General features: G+C 32.0%; 1 protein-coding gene across 1 annotated transcript; it reads left to right on the forward strand.

Moving 5' to 3' along the window:
* Positions 1 to 2033: 2033 nt before the first annotated feature.
* Positions 2034 to 9468, forward strand: LOC134706002 (histidine-rich glycoprotein-like; the record flags this gene model as incomplete). Its single annotated transcript, XM_063564714.1, has 9 exons — positions 2034 to 2070; positions 2381 to 2491; positions 6167 to 6292; positions 6674 to 6943; positions 7179 to 7307; positions 7657 to 8190; positions 8493 to 8621; positions 9107 to 9194; positions 9421 to 9468. Coding segments are annotated over 8 exons (1407 nt in total), but the record flags the coding sequence as incomplete, so codon positions are not given.
* Positions 9469 to 14946: the final 5478 nt, after the last annotated feature.

Raw genomic sequence — 14946 nt, forward strand, 5'->3', positions numbered from 1 at the left:
GCGAAGTCGTTACCACACATCATTCGACATGTCTTACGGTTTGTGTGTTCTGGTGCTCGTGGTCGTTGCCGCAGGTAAGGCTGTTATATCATTAAATTATTAAAGTGAAAATTCCAAAACTTTAAAGCGTGTTAAATTTGATAATAAAATAAAAATTATAACATATCATTTTGAGAAAAAAGTTAAATCCCAAAAATACTGAACTTAGAGGAAATCAATTCGGAAAGTCCATAATCACATGGCAAAATCAAACCTGTCAAATAACAAAACGCATCAAAAACGAATGGACAAGAACTGTCATTTTCCTGACTTGGTACTTGGTGGATAAAACCTGGTTCTATAGCGCTTACCCTCTCACTTTAATGACAGTCTCATCAAATTCCGTTATATTTATTTACATTGATGCGTTAAATAAAAAAGGGATACACAAATTACATAATGTGTATGAAATGTCTTTTTATATCCATGTATAAAGCGCTTATTAAGAATATTTTCAGATGCAATACATTTTCTTTGTTGAAAGTTCATGGTCATAGCTTTGCATAATTTTTATTATTTTTTCAAAGAAATAGTTTCTTTAAACTTTCTTCAGGCAATAACGTCTTGCAGTGATATTTCATTTTCTGTTTACAATGAATGATTTAAAATATCCAGCCTATATAAATCTTGAGCGGTGAATATTAAAGATAATGGACAGCTGTATATAAAATCATGGTAAAACAAAAACTGCTCTATCTGAGACTGACGAGTCTTTTAAAGACGTGCACGTACAAAATTTGAATCCTGTTATCTATGAAGAGTTCACATACATATAGAAATAAGAAAATGTGGAATGATATCCATTGAGACCTCTATCCACCAGAGTTCAAATGAAAAAGATGTGCGCAAATATGTAGGCAATCGTACGATCTTCAACGATAGTTAAAGCAGTATCGTATCGTCGGTAATAAATAAAGGCAACAGTAGTTTACCGCTGTTTAAAATTAATATACGATGAGAAAAGTACCAAATCCGGGTTACAAACTAACGCTGAGGGATAACCATTCGAAACAATTAGTTCACTAGAAAAGTCACGGTCTTATTAAAAAAACAATTAATGAAAAACAAATATGATAGACAAAAACTAACGACAACAACTGATAATGCATACTCCTAACATAGATCAGACACATATAGGGTTAAAAAATGTTTTCGGGGGCTCAATTCTCCCCAAACATTTGACAGTAGTGCAAAAACACACCATAAGAGTTAACAGTAAACTGTAAAAATCCGATTCTAATTGGCTTAACTCAAAATATCGCATCGAGGAATACGAAAAACAAAACTAACATAAATACTAAAGACAAGTTAACCGAAAAGGAGTACTCGATGTTTCTAAAAGCTAGTTGAAAGTTTGTTACAATTAAAAAAAAATCTTGTTCTCCCAGACATACATCTTATGTATTTGATATAACTGATTGATCTTTCTCAACAGTTGTTACATCCGGATATGGAGGTCATCATCATGCACATCATCATAGTAAGTATTAACATAACATCCGGATATGGAATCATCGTCATGCACCTCATCATATTAATTATTAACATCACATCCGGATATAGAGGTCATCATCAAGCACATCATCATAGTAATTATTAGCATTATATTCAGATATGGAGGTCATCATCATGCACATCATCAAAGTAAGTATTAACATAACATCCGGATATAGAGGTCATCATCAAGCACATCATCATAGTAATTATTAGCATTATATTCAGATATGGAATCATCATCATGAACATCATCATAGTAAGTATTAACATAACATCCGGATATGGAGGTCATCATCATGCACATCATCATAGTAAGTATTAACATAACATTAGGATAAGGAATCACCATCATGCTCATCATCATAGTAAGTATTAACATAACATCCGGATATGGAGGTCATCATCGTGCACATCATCATAGTAAGTATTAACATAACATCCGGATATGAAGGTCATCATCATGAACATCATCATAGTAAGTATTAACATAATAAACAACCGGATTTGGAGGTCATCATCATGCACATCATCATAGTAAGTATTAACGTTCCGGATATGGAGGTCATCATCACGTACATCATCATAGTAAATAGGCTTAAAATAGTATATATAGGCTTCTTATAATTGTACATTATAGTCACTGTGATATTGTGCATACATTTAATCATTTTGCAGTCTATCTGTCAAGCTTGTCTGTAGATATTTTGTTGCTATAATTTCAAAACTTATATTCTTATATGACGTTATCTAAAATATGAGTATATTTTTTCCGATGTTCTTATCCTACTCCAACGTCTGTAATGTATGTCTAATATTGTTATTATTATATCTTTTTTACAAATAGGACACGTTGTTAGACATACTAGGGTACACCACCGACTTATCGGACTGGCATACCACAAGAGATACCATGGATTTAAAATCACGCATGGAAGATTTGCTTACAAAGGATTAGGTAATATGGTGCATAATCTAATACATCTAGCCATCATTCATTATAGAGTTGGCAACTCGTTGTCGCTTTACACAATATCTCGTTTTGCATACATTTTTTTTTTTTTTAATATGTGTCCAATACTAAAACACATAAATTATATATCTTTCTTTTTCCTTTTTTCGCACAAACGAAAAAAAATTCCAAATAGAAAAGATTCCGCTGTAAATAAAGAAACTTAGATCATCATAAAAACATAATGTAATCCAATAGAACTGGGGGGAAAATCTTAACAGATAATGTATAAAAAGTAATAATTTGCATTATTTATATTCATTTTCAATTTTGTGTTGGGAAAGGTACAATGTATACTTATAATAACAGTTTAAACCTCAAATTATATAGATGTATATATATATATAGGCGTAAAAAATAATTTTCACATGTGCAGATATATATATTCATTAAATAAAATAATAAAATAAGTAAAAAGTTAACAGTTCCATTCTATCGATTTCATCCTTCCATTGGGACTCTTCTGGATAACTGATGTAGTGTCGCTATAGGCAACGTCGTTAAGGAGGTTTATGACGTTCCACCATTGTTCGTTATTAAAAGTTCTCTGGATTTAATTTCGATCGGAACGTTGTTATGAAATAACGTTCCATCTCTTTTCTATATGCTTCTTCCCGTCTACATTTAGAAATAGGCATTAATTGAAAATGCTTTTTACCACAAGTGTCAAGATGGGCACTAATTGGCGAATTTCTGTATTGTGGGTGTCTTATTTGTTCTCCGTGAACTCGCAACCGTTCACAGAGGCTATTCCCGGTCTGTCCAATATAATTTTCGTGACAACCAGGACATGTGACGCAGTAAATAAGGTTTGTTGTCTTACAAGTCATATTGGTGTTCACATGAAATGTTTTGCCATCTTTAAATGATTTCATTTTACCCGTTTCTAAATATTTCGTATCTTGGCCACAAACACCGCATTTTGAATCTCCGCAAGAATTTTATTTCAAAGTCACTAACCTTCGATTCGAATCGAGCTTTGGTTAAGGTAGCACTCCACAGTTAGGTGTGTAGTTTCGCATTTTGGCCCCTGTGGATTTTTTAAATATGAGAGCTAGTGTGCAATAAAATTCATTTTTGGATAGCTGAGTATTAAAATAGCCTTTGTATTGGGTTTATATGAACATCAAGGTTATTTTATGTATGTAATATAGGCTGTTTTCTGTATAACAGTCCGTATTTGCATGTCCATACCATACATTGGTCCGGCAATTATTGTAATTTTTTTTCCAAGTTTTTATCGCACGAACTTTGTGATTGGATTTTACGAAAAAATGAGGCGAAAGACACCCATTTTTTATTTGATCATTAGGAAGATTTTAGAAAACAGTTTCTAAAAAGGTATCACTCAAAGGCATTGAAATTCTAGTTTGATCCAAATTTTGGGGGGATATATGACATGTTCACCCCCCTTTTTGCAATATTTTATGGTAAATAAATGCTGAATGTTGCCATGGATACACATAAAAGGAATTAATTTTCACCCTTTCAACTTTGGAAAATTGAATCTATGGAAGATACTGATTACATACATATGCACATGTACAACACAAACAGTTAGGTTAATGTATTAGAAATCAAGGAATAGGAGATGATAAAACATTTTGGGGCTCATTTTTAATTTTATTTTCTAACTGTGGAGTGCTACCTTATGGCACATCAGAAAGCACAGCAATGCACTTTTAAAGTTAAAATTGACCACAAATCTTTAGTCTTTTGTGTTCTTGTTTTAGTTCTGAAGGTAAAAAAACTGGTAGGAATGCAATTTATGTTAATCTTATTGTTTACTGTCCTTAGCAACCAAATATACACATTTTGACACTTAGACATGTTGCGGTCTTAAATTTGTACCCCGTTAGCTTTGCCCTTGTAACCAAAGATTGCGCTTTATATGATAATCTCAGAATGTATCGCTTTATATTTTTGAATGCTAATAAGTCAAATAAACATTTTTAGCAGGATTTTATATCATAATTTGGCATTAATTAAATTTAATGATGCCAGTACTGTTAGAAATTTATACCCTGCTTGAGAGCTTGTAGACCAAGGTTAGGTATGCTATTTACAGCAAAAATTACCTATAAGAGCTTTCAAACACCTAAAACTAGTACAATTTGTCCTCTTTTAAGGTAATTTTATAATTTCAAATAATAAAAAGGGAAAAGTTTTAGAAATTTACCCCAAAAATGAGACAGACTTGAAGTTTTTCACTATGATCCAGCATTTATTTTAAAATCACTTTTTGTCGCGTTTCAACACCAACTGCTAACCTTCATAAAATCTTTATTGCTGAACCAATTTTAAAAACTAAGGTACCATTTTCATCGTAACAACTAGTAGAACACAGAAAACATAAAAAAAGTTGAGACAGGAGGGGAAAAATTTCACCTTAAGGTAGCACTCCACAGTTAGGTGTGTAGTTTCGCATTTTGGCCCCTGTGGATTTTTTAAATATGAGAGCTAGTGTGCAATAAAATTCATTTTTGGATAGCTGAGTATTAAAATAGCCTTTGTATTGGGTTTATATGAACATCAAGGTTATGTTATGTATGTAATATAGGCTGTTTTCTGTATGACAGTCCGTATTTGCATGTCCATACCATACATTGGTCCGGCAATTATTGTAATGTTATTTTCCAACTTTTTATCGCACGAACTTTGTGATTGGATTTTACGAAAAAATGAGGCAAAAGACACCCATTTTTTATTTGATCATTAGGAAGATTTTAGAAAACAGTTTCTAAAAAGGTATCACTCAAAGGCATTGAAATTCTAGTTTGATCCAAATTTTGGGGGGATATATGACATGTTCACCCCCCTTTTTGCAATATTTTATGGTAAATAAATGCTGAATGTTGCCATGGATACACATAAAAGGAATTAATTTTCACCCTTTCAACTTTGGAAAATTGAATCTATGGAAGATACTGATTACATACATATGCACATGTACAACACAAACAGTTAGGTTAATGTATTAGAAATCAAGGAATAGGAGATGATAAAACATTTTGAGGCTCATTTTTAATTTTATTTTCTAACTGTGGAGTGCTACCTAAGTGTTTCTTTAAGTTTTTAGGTTGTCTTCGCCTGAAGATTAAGTTTCCTTCCGGTATCAATTTTTTCACAGTTTCACGTTCGTGTAGAATCGGAAGGTTTGATTTAATTGTATTAAAAACTTTTGGTAAATACGGGTCATGTGTACTAACAAACGATATTTTCTTTAAGTTTTTATCCGTGTCGTTTACTTTCGGGGTTCGTAATTCTTGAAGTGTTGAGAGTTTAGATTTTCGAAATCCACTTTCGATTAAACCCTCATGGGTATAGCTATTGTGTCAAATAGCCTTTTAATTCCTTCAAACGAATGTTATGGTCAGATACTATAGCACAAATCCGTCTGGCCATACAGTAAGGTACATTAATAAGTTGGAACTAGACTGCATTTCTTTGGCAATGCTATTTTATGAATACTCCTAATTTTAGAAATAGTCATTGATCAGTAAAATATCAATCTATCAACATGAAGTTTTTAACTGAATCATATAGACTTGTTGTTCAATTAATATTTTACAATTACTTAAAAATACATAGTGTATTCATATATAAAAAAAATCATTTAAGGATATAAATTGACTTGTGGTAAGTCACGTTTTTACCGGCTATGGAGAAGTTGTTATAGTAGATACCACAGTAGAGGTAGATGCTTCGGGAGATTCAGAAAACAACACCTGTTTGCAGTTTACAAAGGTAAACATAAATTATTACAATTGTTTTACTGAACAAATAGTCCAGTAGGATTATATTGTAAACTATAATATCAAAAAATATAAAAACACGTACAACAGACGGAATATATAGTGAATTAAGAGCAAATATAAAATTAGAGATTAAATGATTATTATTTATAGCATAACAAGATGTGTTAGAAAGAGACAAAAGTTTCAAACTTATTCGTATAATGAATATTCATTTAAAGAACTTAAAAACGGGCAGTTTTTGCTTAATGACCAGGAGGAGAAACTTTCAAACAATTAATCTGTCTCTATTATGTCACATATAATGTAACTGGAAATCAATGAATAAATCAGTTTACACTTTTAATAAAACCTTTTTTTACCTATTTATTAGGCCATGGCCACGTAGTTAGTCACAGACATGGATTAGGCCATGGTCACGTAGTTATTCACGGACATGTTCACTATATTCGACACAGACATGGTCACGGATATAGTCATGGACATGGTCACGGTTATAGTCACGGACATGGTCATGTTTATAGTCACGGACATGGTCATGGTCATAGACACGGACATATACATAGAACTTCTTATTATAGTTATTACAAAAAAAATCACGGATTTAGAATCCATCATCACTGGTTCTCCTACGGAGGCAGAGGTATTTATATCATTATGTACAAATTAAGATTCCAAAAAAAAACAAAATCAATCAACTATTTACTTTCGTATAACTAAATTCCGGGTAAACCATTCATAGGTTTTCTTATTTCCTTTTAAAGTCTTTTTTTGTAGTGATTCTTACCCACTGAAAATTTGGTTAAATGCAACCTTTCCAATCAAAGGAAAATCAAGTCCTTTTAGATACAACATTACAATCTTGATATTTTTTACAGTCAATAGGTTGACATGTCATAGAAATCGATTCTACAGTCTATGGAATAATTGTTACACTCATCACCACAGTAGAAGTTATTGTTTTGGACATTTGAGGAAACAACATCTATTCGTATCTTATCATGGAGGTAACAAACTTTCATCACTTCGAACTTATATCGTCAAAGATTATTCGTTTCGAAATTAAAAAAAAAATATTTTTGAAATTGTTTTGTGTTTTATAGTTAAATAAAGATGCCAGAGTTTTCTAAAAAAAAACCACCCACCTGATATTTACATCAATTCTGAATTGATTTTAATTTTGACATAAGATTCCAAGACTCTAAATTGTTGAATTATTTTAAAGGTCTTAACACCCTAAATCTGTTTATTAGATACATTTTGAGCTTGTATAGTCCTTCAACGTAACAATAAAAACTATATCGTGATTTAAGAAATAAAAGTTACTTTTAAATGTTTTCTATTCCATTTCCTCAGATGGTCATGGACACATATATCATGATCACAAAATGCCACACCATAAGCGTCACCAGTACCGCCATAATTTATTGCTCCACAAGAAGATTGCCAATCACCATGTAAATCGCATTCACAATGTAGCTAACAACCATGTTTCAAAAATAGCACACATATCTTACAAACATGTGCAAAACATTGGCTTCCAGGCGAACAAACATGTGAGCAGAATTGAAAACGAGGCTGGCCGACATATTGATAGATTCAGAAAACTCGTAAAATTCCACATGAACAGACTCCACAATCACGCAAAGGATCATTTATCTGCTGTTGAACATCAACATGAAAGACATTTAAGCGAACGTCAGTATCAAAATACACAACATCTTTCAAACGAGGAGCACCTCCATAACAAACATGAACATCATATAAGTAAACTTCATAGCATACTTGGTCATGGTTATGGTGATGGACACGTGGTTAGCTACCTTGATTATTACAACAAATATCATGGATTCCCAATAGCTGACAACAGATTTACATATGACGGAATAGGTAAGCAACTTTTACTATTAAATTTAGTTTCACCCAATTATTAAATAAGACTGACTTATGTAGTTTATTAGCCCTCAGTAAGACGTCCATGATGCATTCGTGTAGTTCCTTTTTTTATTTATTTTCAGTTAAAACTGTATTTCAAGAAGTATTATCGATTGATAAGATGTTCTTGCAAAATCATTTATTTATAACAAAGATGTCATTGTTATAGGCAGACATTGTCTAAAATTCTACTGTAAAGATTCAAAAAATTCCATGCATGCTGGCTCTGTTTTAAATTAAACTTTTTTTTTTCGAAGCTTACAAACTAAAATGTGAAAGTAGCCGTTTTTACAGTCTTTGGAGTAATTGTTGGTCTCAGTATCACAGTAGAAGAGTATGTTTTGGAAATCTGAGGAAGCAAAATCTCTTCATCGACTATCCTGGAGGTAAATTAGTTTGATTATATATCTGATATCATATGAATAGAAAGAAGAAAAAAATGAAAAATGTGTTCGTCCGAAGTACTTTTCTGGATTTTACTTTATTAGTAACTTTAAAACCTAAACACTTTAGAGCCAAGAATGCATAAGACCAAACATTTGAAGAACTTTATGACCAAAACCTACATAAGTAGGCAAGTCTATCAACTGTTAACTTGCATGAGGGAGTATGGATATTTTTTTCATGATAATTTCTTTATTTATAAACAGAGAATATTATTTTATTTTTATGATTTCGTTGTTTTGGTTTATTTTTGTCCGTGTTATATGAATACACGCTTATTTTGCGTAATCTATTCATCTTAACTGATAAAAGATAATCAACTCGCTCAAAATTATCTCACCATCATAACGTGTTCATATGTAATGTTGTAGGTTATATTGTAGTTTCTGAATATACGTAAAACATATATGTTCACTTTTTTACTTAGACTACGCTGATGAATATTCTCCTACAAAGATTGAAGTCAAGACAGGAGGCGATTTCGATTACAAAAAGTAGACGATTACATCTTGAAGGCAAGTTAATATGTTGGTTTTTTTCGGATCCACACTGTTGAAATCTCGGTATAAATCGTTCTTTCCTATGACAACATATTCAATTTTAACAACATGATTGATGGGTCTAAAAAATACAATATGTAAAGGAATATTTTCTTAGTAGTTATCTTTCTTTTAAATGGAAATCTTAAACTTCATTATTTAATTTAATCATTTTTTCTAACGATATTCCTTTTTATTGTAGGATACACCGAATACTGAGTATGTGATTACTAGTAATAAATGCATTTGAAAAAAATATTGTTTATTCTAAAGCTTTATTTAGGGAACAAAACAAACTATGGGATGGCACTGAACTTTGATTTTGGCCAATTGAAACACTTAGTTAATAGAAATATCAGATATAGAAGTTCCAACCGACATCTATGAAACATTCAAGATCTAACAAAACGATTTTGACCCAACTTAAAAATGTATAATTTTATCGCATGCAGTCCACAAATAAATATTAAAAAATTGTCTACCAGAGGGCATATCAACATCTTTCCTTATTGGAAGCAGCAGTTTGCACATAATATTAAAAAAAAATCATTTCTGAGAAATAAGACTATATGGTATTAGTGACTATGCGGCAAAGCTTAATCATTTAGATAATAAAGCAAAACACTACACAATGCATGATAATTTACACAATACAATCATGCTTTTAAAACGCAACAACAAGTCTGACAAAGACGGCAATAAAACATTTTTATAGCTGGTAGTACATACAGTATAGTAAATTTACGTATACACTTTCCCGATAAAGAACAAATGAAGTGTAATATCGAAACAAGGGAATTCAAAATGAAAACATCATGCGTCCGAATTGTATCTATGGACATACCTGCGCCAAAAACTCAGTCGAAACCCGAAATCTGGACGCACGAAGTTAGAGTAACATAAAGCGTCATATAAAGGACCAAAGTGAACAAAGAAAATAATTTAAATTGTAAAGTAAATAGAATGCCACACAAAGTCAGCAACTAAAATATATAACTCAAGACCATACTGTTTTGTTTGTTTGTAAAATATACAAAGAATAATTATCTATATGATATGGTCATGGTATATTCCAATGAACGTTTGGAGAGAGATGGTTTTAACAAAACCCAGGCTCTATCAATTTTCATCCGCAGTTACAAACTCTTACAAAGTGTATGCGTTGAGAAATGTATACTCCATAAGTAAGTTAGAAAATTGAACGCAATTGAGGAATGAGGCAACAGCAGTATACCGCTGTGCAAAAGTCATATATCGATTGAGAGAAAGCAAATCGGGTTACAAACTAAAACTGAGGGAAACACATCAAATATAAGAGGAAAGTAACGAAACAACAGAAATACTAAAGTACAACAACAAAAAAACGAACTATAAGACAAGAATTGCCTTTTCGCTGACTTGGTACAAGACATTTTCAGAAAAAAAAGATGGAATGAACCTGGTTTTGTAGCTAGCCAAACCTCCCGCTTTCATAGCAATATTAAACATAACAATCAAATGACAACATCACATGACAGGTCTACAATACAAATAAATGAAAAAAACATTCAGGATAGAATAATACACAAATTAATAATACCGTAGAACATTACGACATGCTAATAGTTATTAAAGGAATTTCATAATTTTCAAATTGAAATAGTTTCGTTTGCCATTTATTTGTATTGAAATGACCGTTGTAGTCAAATTCGGGTAAAAAAAAAAAGTATATGTCTGAAAACGACGCTGAAGAAGTTGTAACTATGTTGGTTTTTTTTTTTGTTTTTTTTTTATAAATTCTAGTTCATGAAGATATACAAATTGGAAAAAAATAGAAAAGTTCTGATTTTTAAAGGAAAGAAGACCATTAATATATTTAACGTGAATTAAACGATCTAGCTTTTCCAGTCTACTTATTTATAAAAGGGTTCGAAGGAAAATTTACCCATATGAATATTAAGAAATAATTAAGAGAGACAAATTAAGGTTAAACACAAAAAAATATGGACTCAGGTGTACTCCATAAGATGCAAGATAGAGTAATTCGACAGCAAGGGTTCTTTTACCATGTATGTATCATCCGACAATGAAAAATCAGTAAAAAAGTCATACTCAGTAAAGGATACAATCGAATTGAACGACTGATCAAACGACAAGAGAACAAAATGTCGCTAGTTATTAACGACTCTTACAAATCATACAGAACAGTTGACCAATTCAAAATTGCCTCTATTCATAAAACTAATGTACATGTAGTATCGATTTCAGTCGTTTTTCTTTATAACTCAGTTGCCAAAAAAATATGTAAAAGACAAACGAAATATACCATAGGATATTCAACCTCTTAAATCGGAAACAATTCGACAATGCCATGGCAAGAAAAAGAAATGTGATCAAAAGAGAAACACTAGTCAACAGAAGACAACATAGAAAACTAATGACTTGATTGAAATTGTAAAGTAGATCTTTAAAGCTTTTAAGAACAACATATAGATTAGACTGTTGGTTTTCCCGTTTGAATTGTTTTACACTAGTATTTTTTGGTGCCCTTTATAACTTGCTGTTCAAAGCTTGCCAAGAGTCCGGGTTGAAGGACGTTCCTTGACCTATAATGGTTTACTTTTATAGATTGTTGGTTTTATTTTGGCTGGAGTGTTCTCTCATTGGCACTCATACCATATCTTCCTATATCAATATGATTGACAGCGTTGTTTGAATCGACCGCACCACAATATATCTGATGCCCATTTTTAACTAAAGAAATAAAGGCGGAAAGAAATTAAAAAGGGTATATGCAGTTCTTTATTAGGACTTATTCAGAAAGAATAAATATTTTCATAGTTTATACCAAAGGAGAGAATGGCGAATTATCAGTTTTGTGTGTTCGTTATACATAATACATTTTGAGTGCGCTTTTGAATGCATTACCGACAGCCACGTAACATTCAAATAAAGTGTTCAGTATTGGGTCTTTTGTTTCTCACATCAGTAACCTGAAGTACTTCTTCCAATTGATGGGCTAGGGGATTTGATATGTCTACTTAATTGTTCTTTGTTAACGATGCTAATGTTATGACATGAGTAGGGGGACACTATTTGTACGAAGACACTGCACAAGAACAATAGTATCGATTGGATTTTACATTCCTGATTGTACAAGTCAATTTTACTGCCTTGATGTAATGGTTATTATGTATGTATATAGAACGTATAGTGTAATGTTTTAAGTATTCAAGTATTGTTTCTCTTGAGATTTTACGGACACCATCACGAGTTGGTTGACCGTTATAGAATAACCGTTTCACAGATGATATCAGATATGTTCCTTCCGTCGTAACTACAACCCCCTTCTTTTTTAACGAATGCAACCTACCGCATTAGACTATTTACCAAGTTTGTAATAACATGAGGTAAGGTAGCAATAAACAGTTAGGAAAAAATACTAAAATTTGCCCTTATGAATTTTACCATTCCCTTTTCATTGCTTTCTTGCAATATCAAGCTTACTGTTTGTGTCATATATGGGCATTTGTATGTAATCAGAATCTTCCATAGATTTTATTTCCAGTATATAAAATAGTAAAATATTATTTCTTCATGGCAACAATCTGCATTTATTTGTTATAAAATATTGCAAAAAAGGGTGGGGGGTGGGGGGGGGGAAGATGTTACATATTTCCCCAAAATTTGGCTAAAAGTAGAATTTCAATCACTTGCAGTAATACCTTTTCTGAAACTGTGTACATATATCATTCAGCAAATCCAATGAAAATCATATGTCTTTCGTCTCATTTTTTTGTAAAATTGCGTCAAAAACTTCGTGTAGAAAAAGAGTGTTTGTAAACAGTTCATTAATTTCTGGTCTAGCTATGAAAATACGGACTGTCAAACAGAAAACAGCCCATAAAACATGTAAACAATAATCTTGATGCTCTTATAAACCATCTTTGAAGGCTAAATTAGCACTCATCTGTCTAAAAATGAATTTTATTACACAATAACTTTCCTATTTGAAAAATCCACAGGGGCCATAATGCGAAACTAAACTCCTAACTGTGTATTGCTCCCCAACACGACGGGTGCCACATGTGGAGCAGGATTTGCTTACTGTTCCGGGGCACCTCAGTGTTTGGTGGGGTTCGTATTGCTAAGTCTTTTGTTTTCTATGATGTGTCTTGTGTACTATTATTTGTCTGTTTGTTTTTTCTAATTCAACCATGATTCAACCATGTCTGTTTGTTTTTTTCTAATTCAACCATGTTTATTTTCAGTCTTTTAGTTTGACTATCCCTCCGGTATCATTCGACCCTCTTTCACCACCAGTGATGGCCTAAAAACCAAATTTAATGAATTCCACTTTTTTCTAAATTTTGTTGATCGTCATCTTTGACACAAGTTGTTACGGGTTTGAACAGCAATTTTCATAGATGTTGTTGAAAAAACAATTTATAACTGAACGAAGTATTTTATGATTTATTACCAGCAACGTGAATCTCGAATTGCATTATTTTTAGACTTATAACACTGTCGTAAAATCAGAACTGTTTAAAAAATTCACTGGCAGTCAATTACGACATGATTCTTTCCAAGTTGTATTCACCTGTTAACGTCAGCAACATACTGAATTGTCCGAAAAGCTACCAAACAGTACTGAAAAGACTTAAGTCTCGAAGGTATCTGATGGACTGAACACATTTACTGAAAATTTGTTAAGACCTTTCAGACGAATGATCGTTTTAAATTAAAATCTATCAACTGCATATTCAATTTTAAAATCTTTCTCTTCAATTATGGTATTACATTATAAAGAACACAAGAACGCTAAAATAAACAGTTCATCTGTATTTATTTAAGAATTAAATGAAATTTTAATTTTAAACATCTACAGCAAAATCATAGTTAATTTATTGATAACAAAATGTAACAAATGATAAATAAATTTCAAATCCAACAAAGTGATTTCAATATCGCCGTTGATATAGTAGAAAAGTCCTAAACATATCGTTATCCTGTTACTTATAAGTTATATCGTACATTATTAACCCCTCTACGGATCCATATAGGGTTAGTAAAATTCATAGGGGGTGATGCCGAAGGCCGAATCTCCTATGTATTTTGTTCATCCTCTATGATGCATAGGGGGTTAAAGTGAACTGTATAACGAATTTATTGCACGCGGAACTTTTTCTGCTGCGTTTCATAGAGAAATAAACAATAAAACACAACCCTATTAAAAGATGACAACACCGTTAACAGTAGACGTGACATCATGAACCCCCTATGAAATTTACTAACCCCTACGGCTCCATAAGGGGTCACCACTTGACGGTGTTAAACCAACCAAAACGTGATAATTAACCCGCGATGCGATAATAAGAGAGACATTAATATTACCAAAAATCTTATTTTTTTCTCTCAAGTAGTCACTGAACCATGAAAATGAGGTCAAGGACAATGAACATTTAAGTCAGAAACTTCGTTACATTATGCATCTATATACAAAGTAAAAAGCATCCATATCACCTTCCTTTTAAAATATAAAGCTTTTAAGACATTTGTTAACGCCGCCGCCGCCATCACATCACTATCCCAATGACTCGACAAAAATTAAAAATAGTACTCTATAAATGTCATTTGTCTGAAGCTGTTTTTTTTATTTTCATTCATACGCTCAACGCTGGGTTTTGGTTTAGCGATGAAAATAGGGAAGCTTGGTTGGCTAAGTGGCACATTCAATAACAAACCAATA

The sequence above is a fragment of the Mytilus trossulus genome, chromosome 2, assembly GCF_036588685.1.
Source record: "Mytilus trossulus isolate FHL-02 chromosome 2, PNRI_Mtr1.1.1.hap1, whole genome shotgun sequence".
Taxonomy (NCBI): Eukaryota; Metazoa; Mollusca; class Bivalvia; order Mytilida; family Mytilidae; genus Mytilus; species Mytilus trossulus.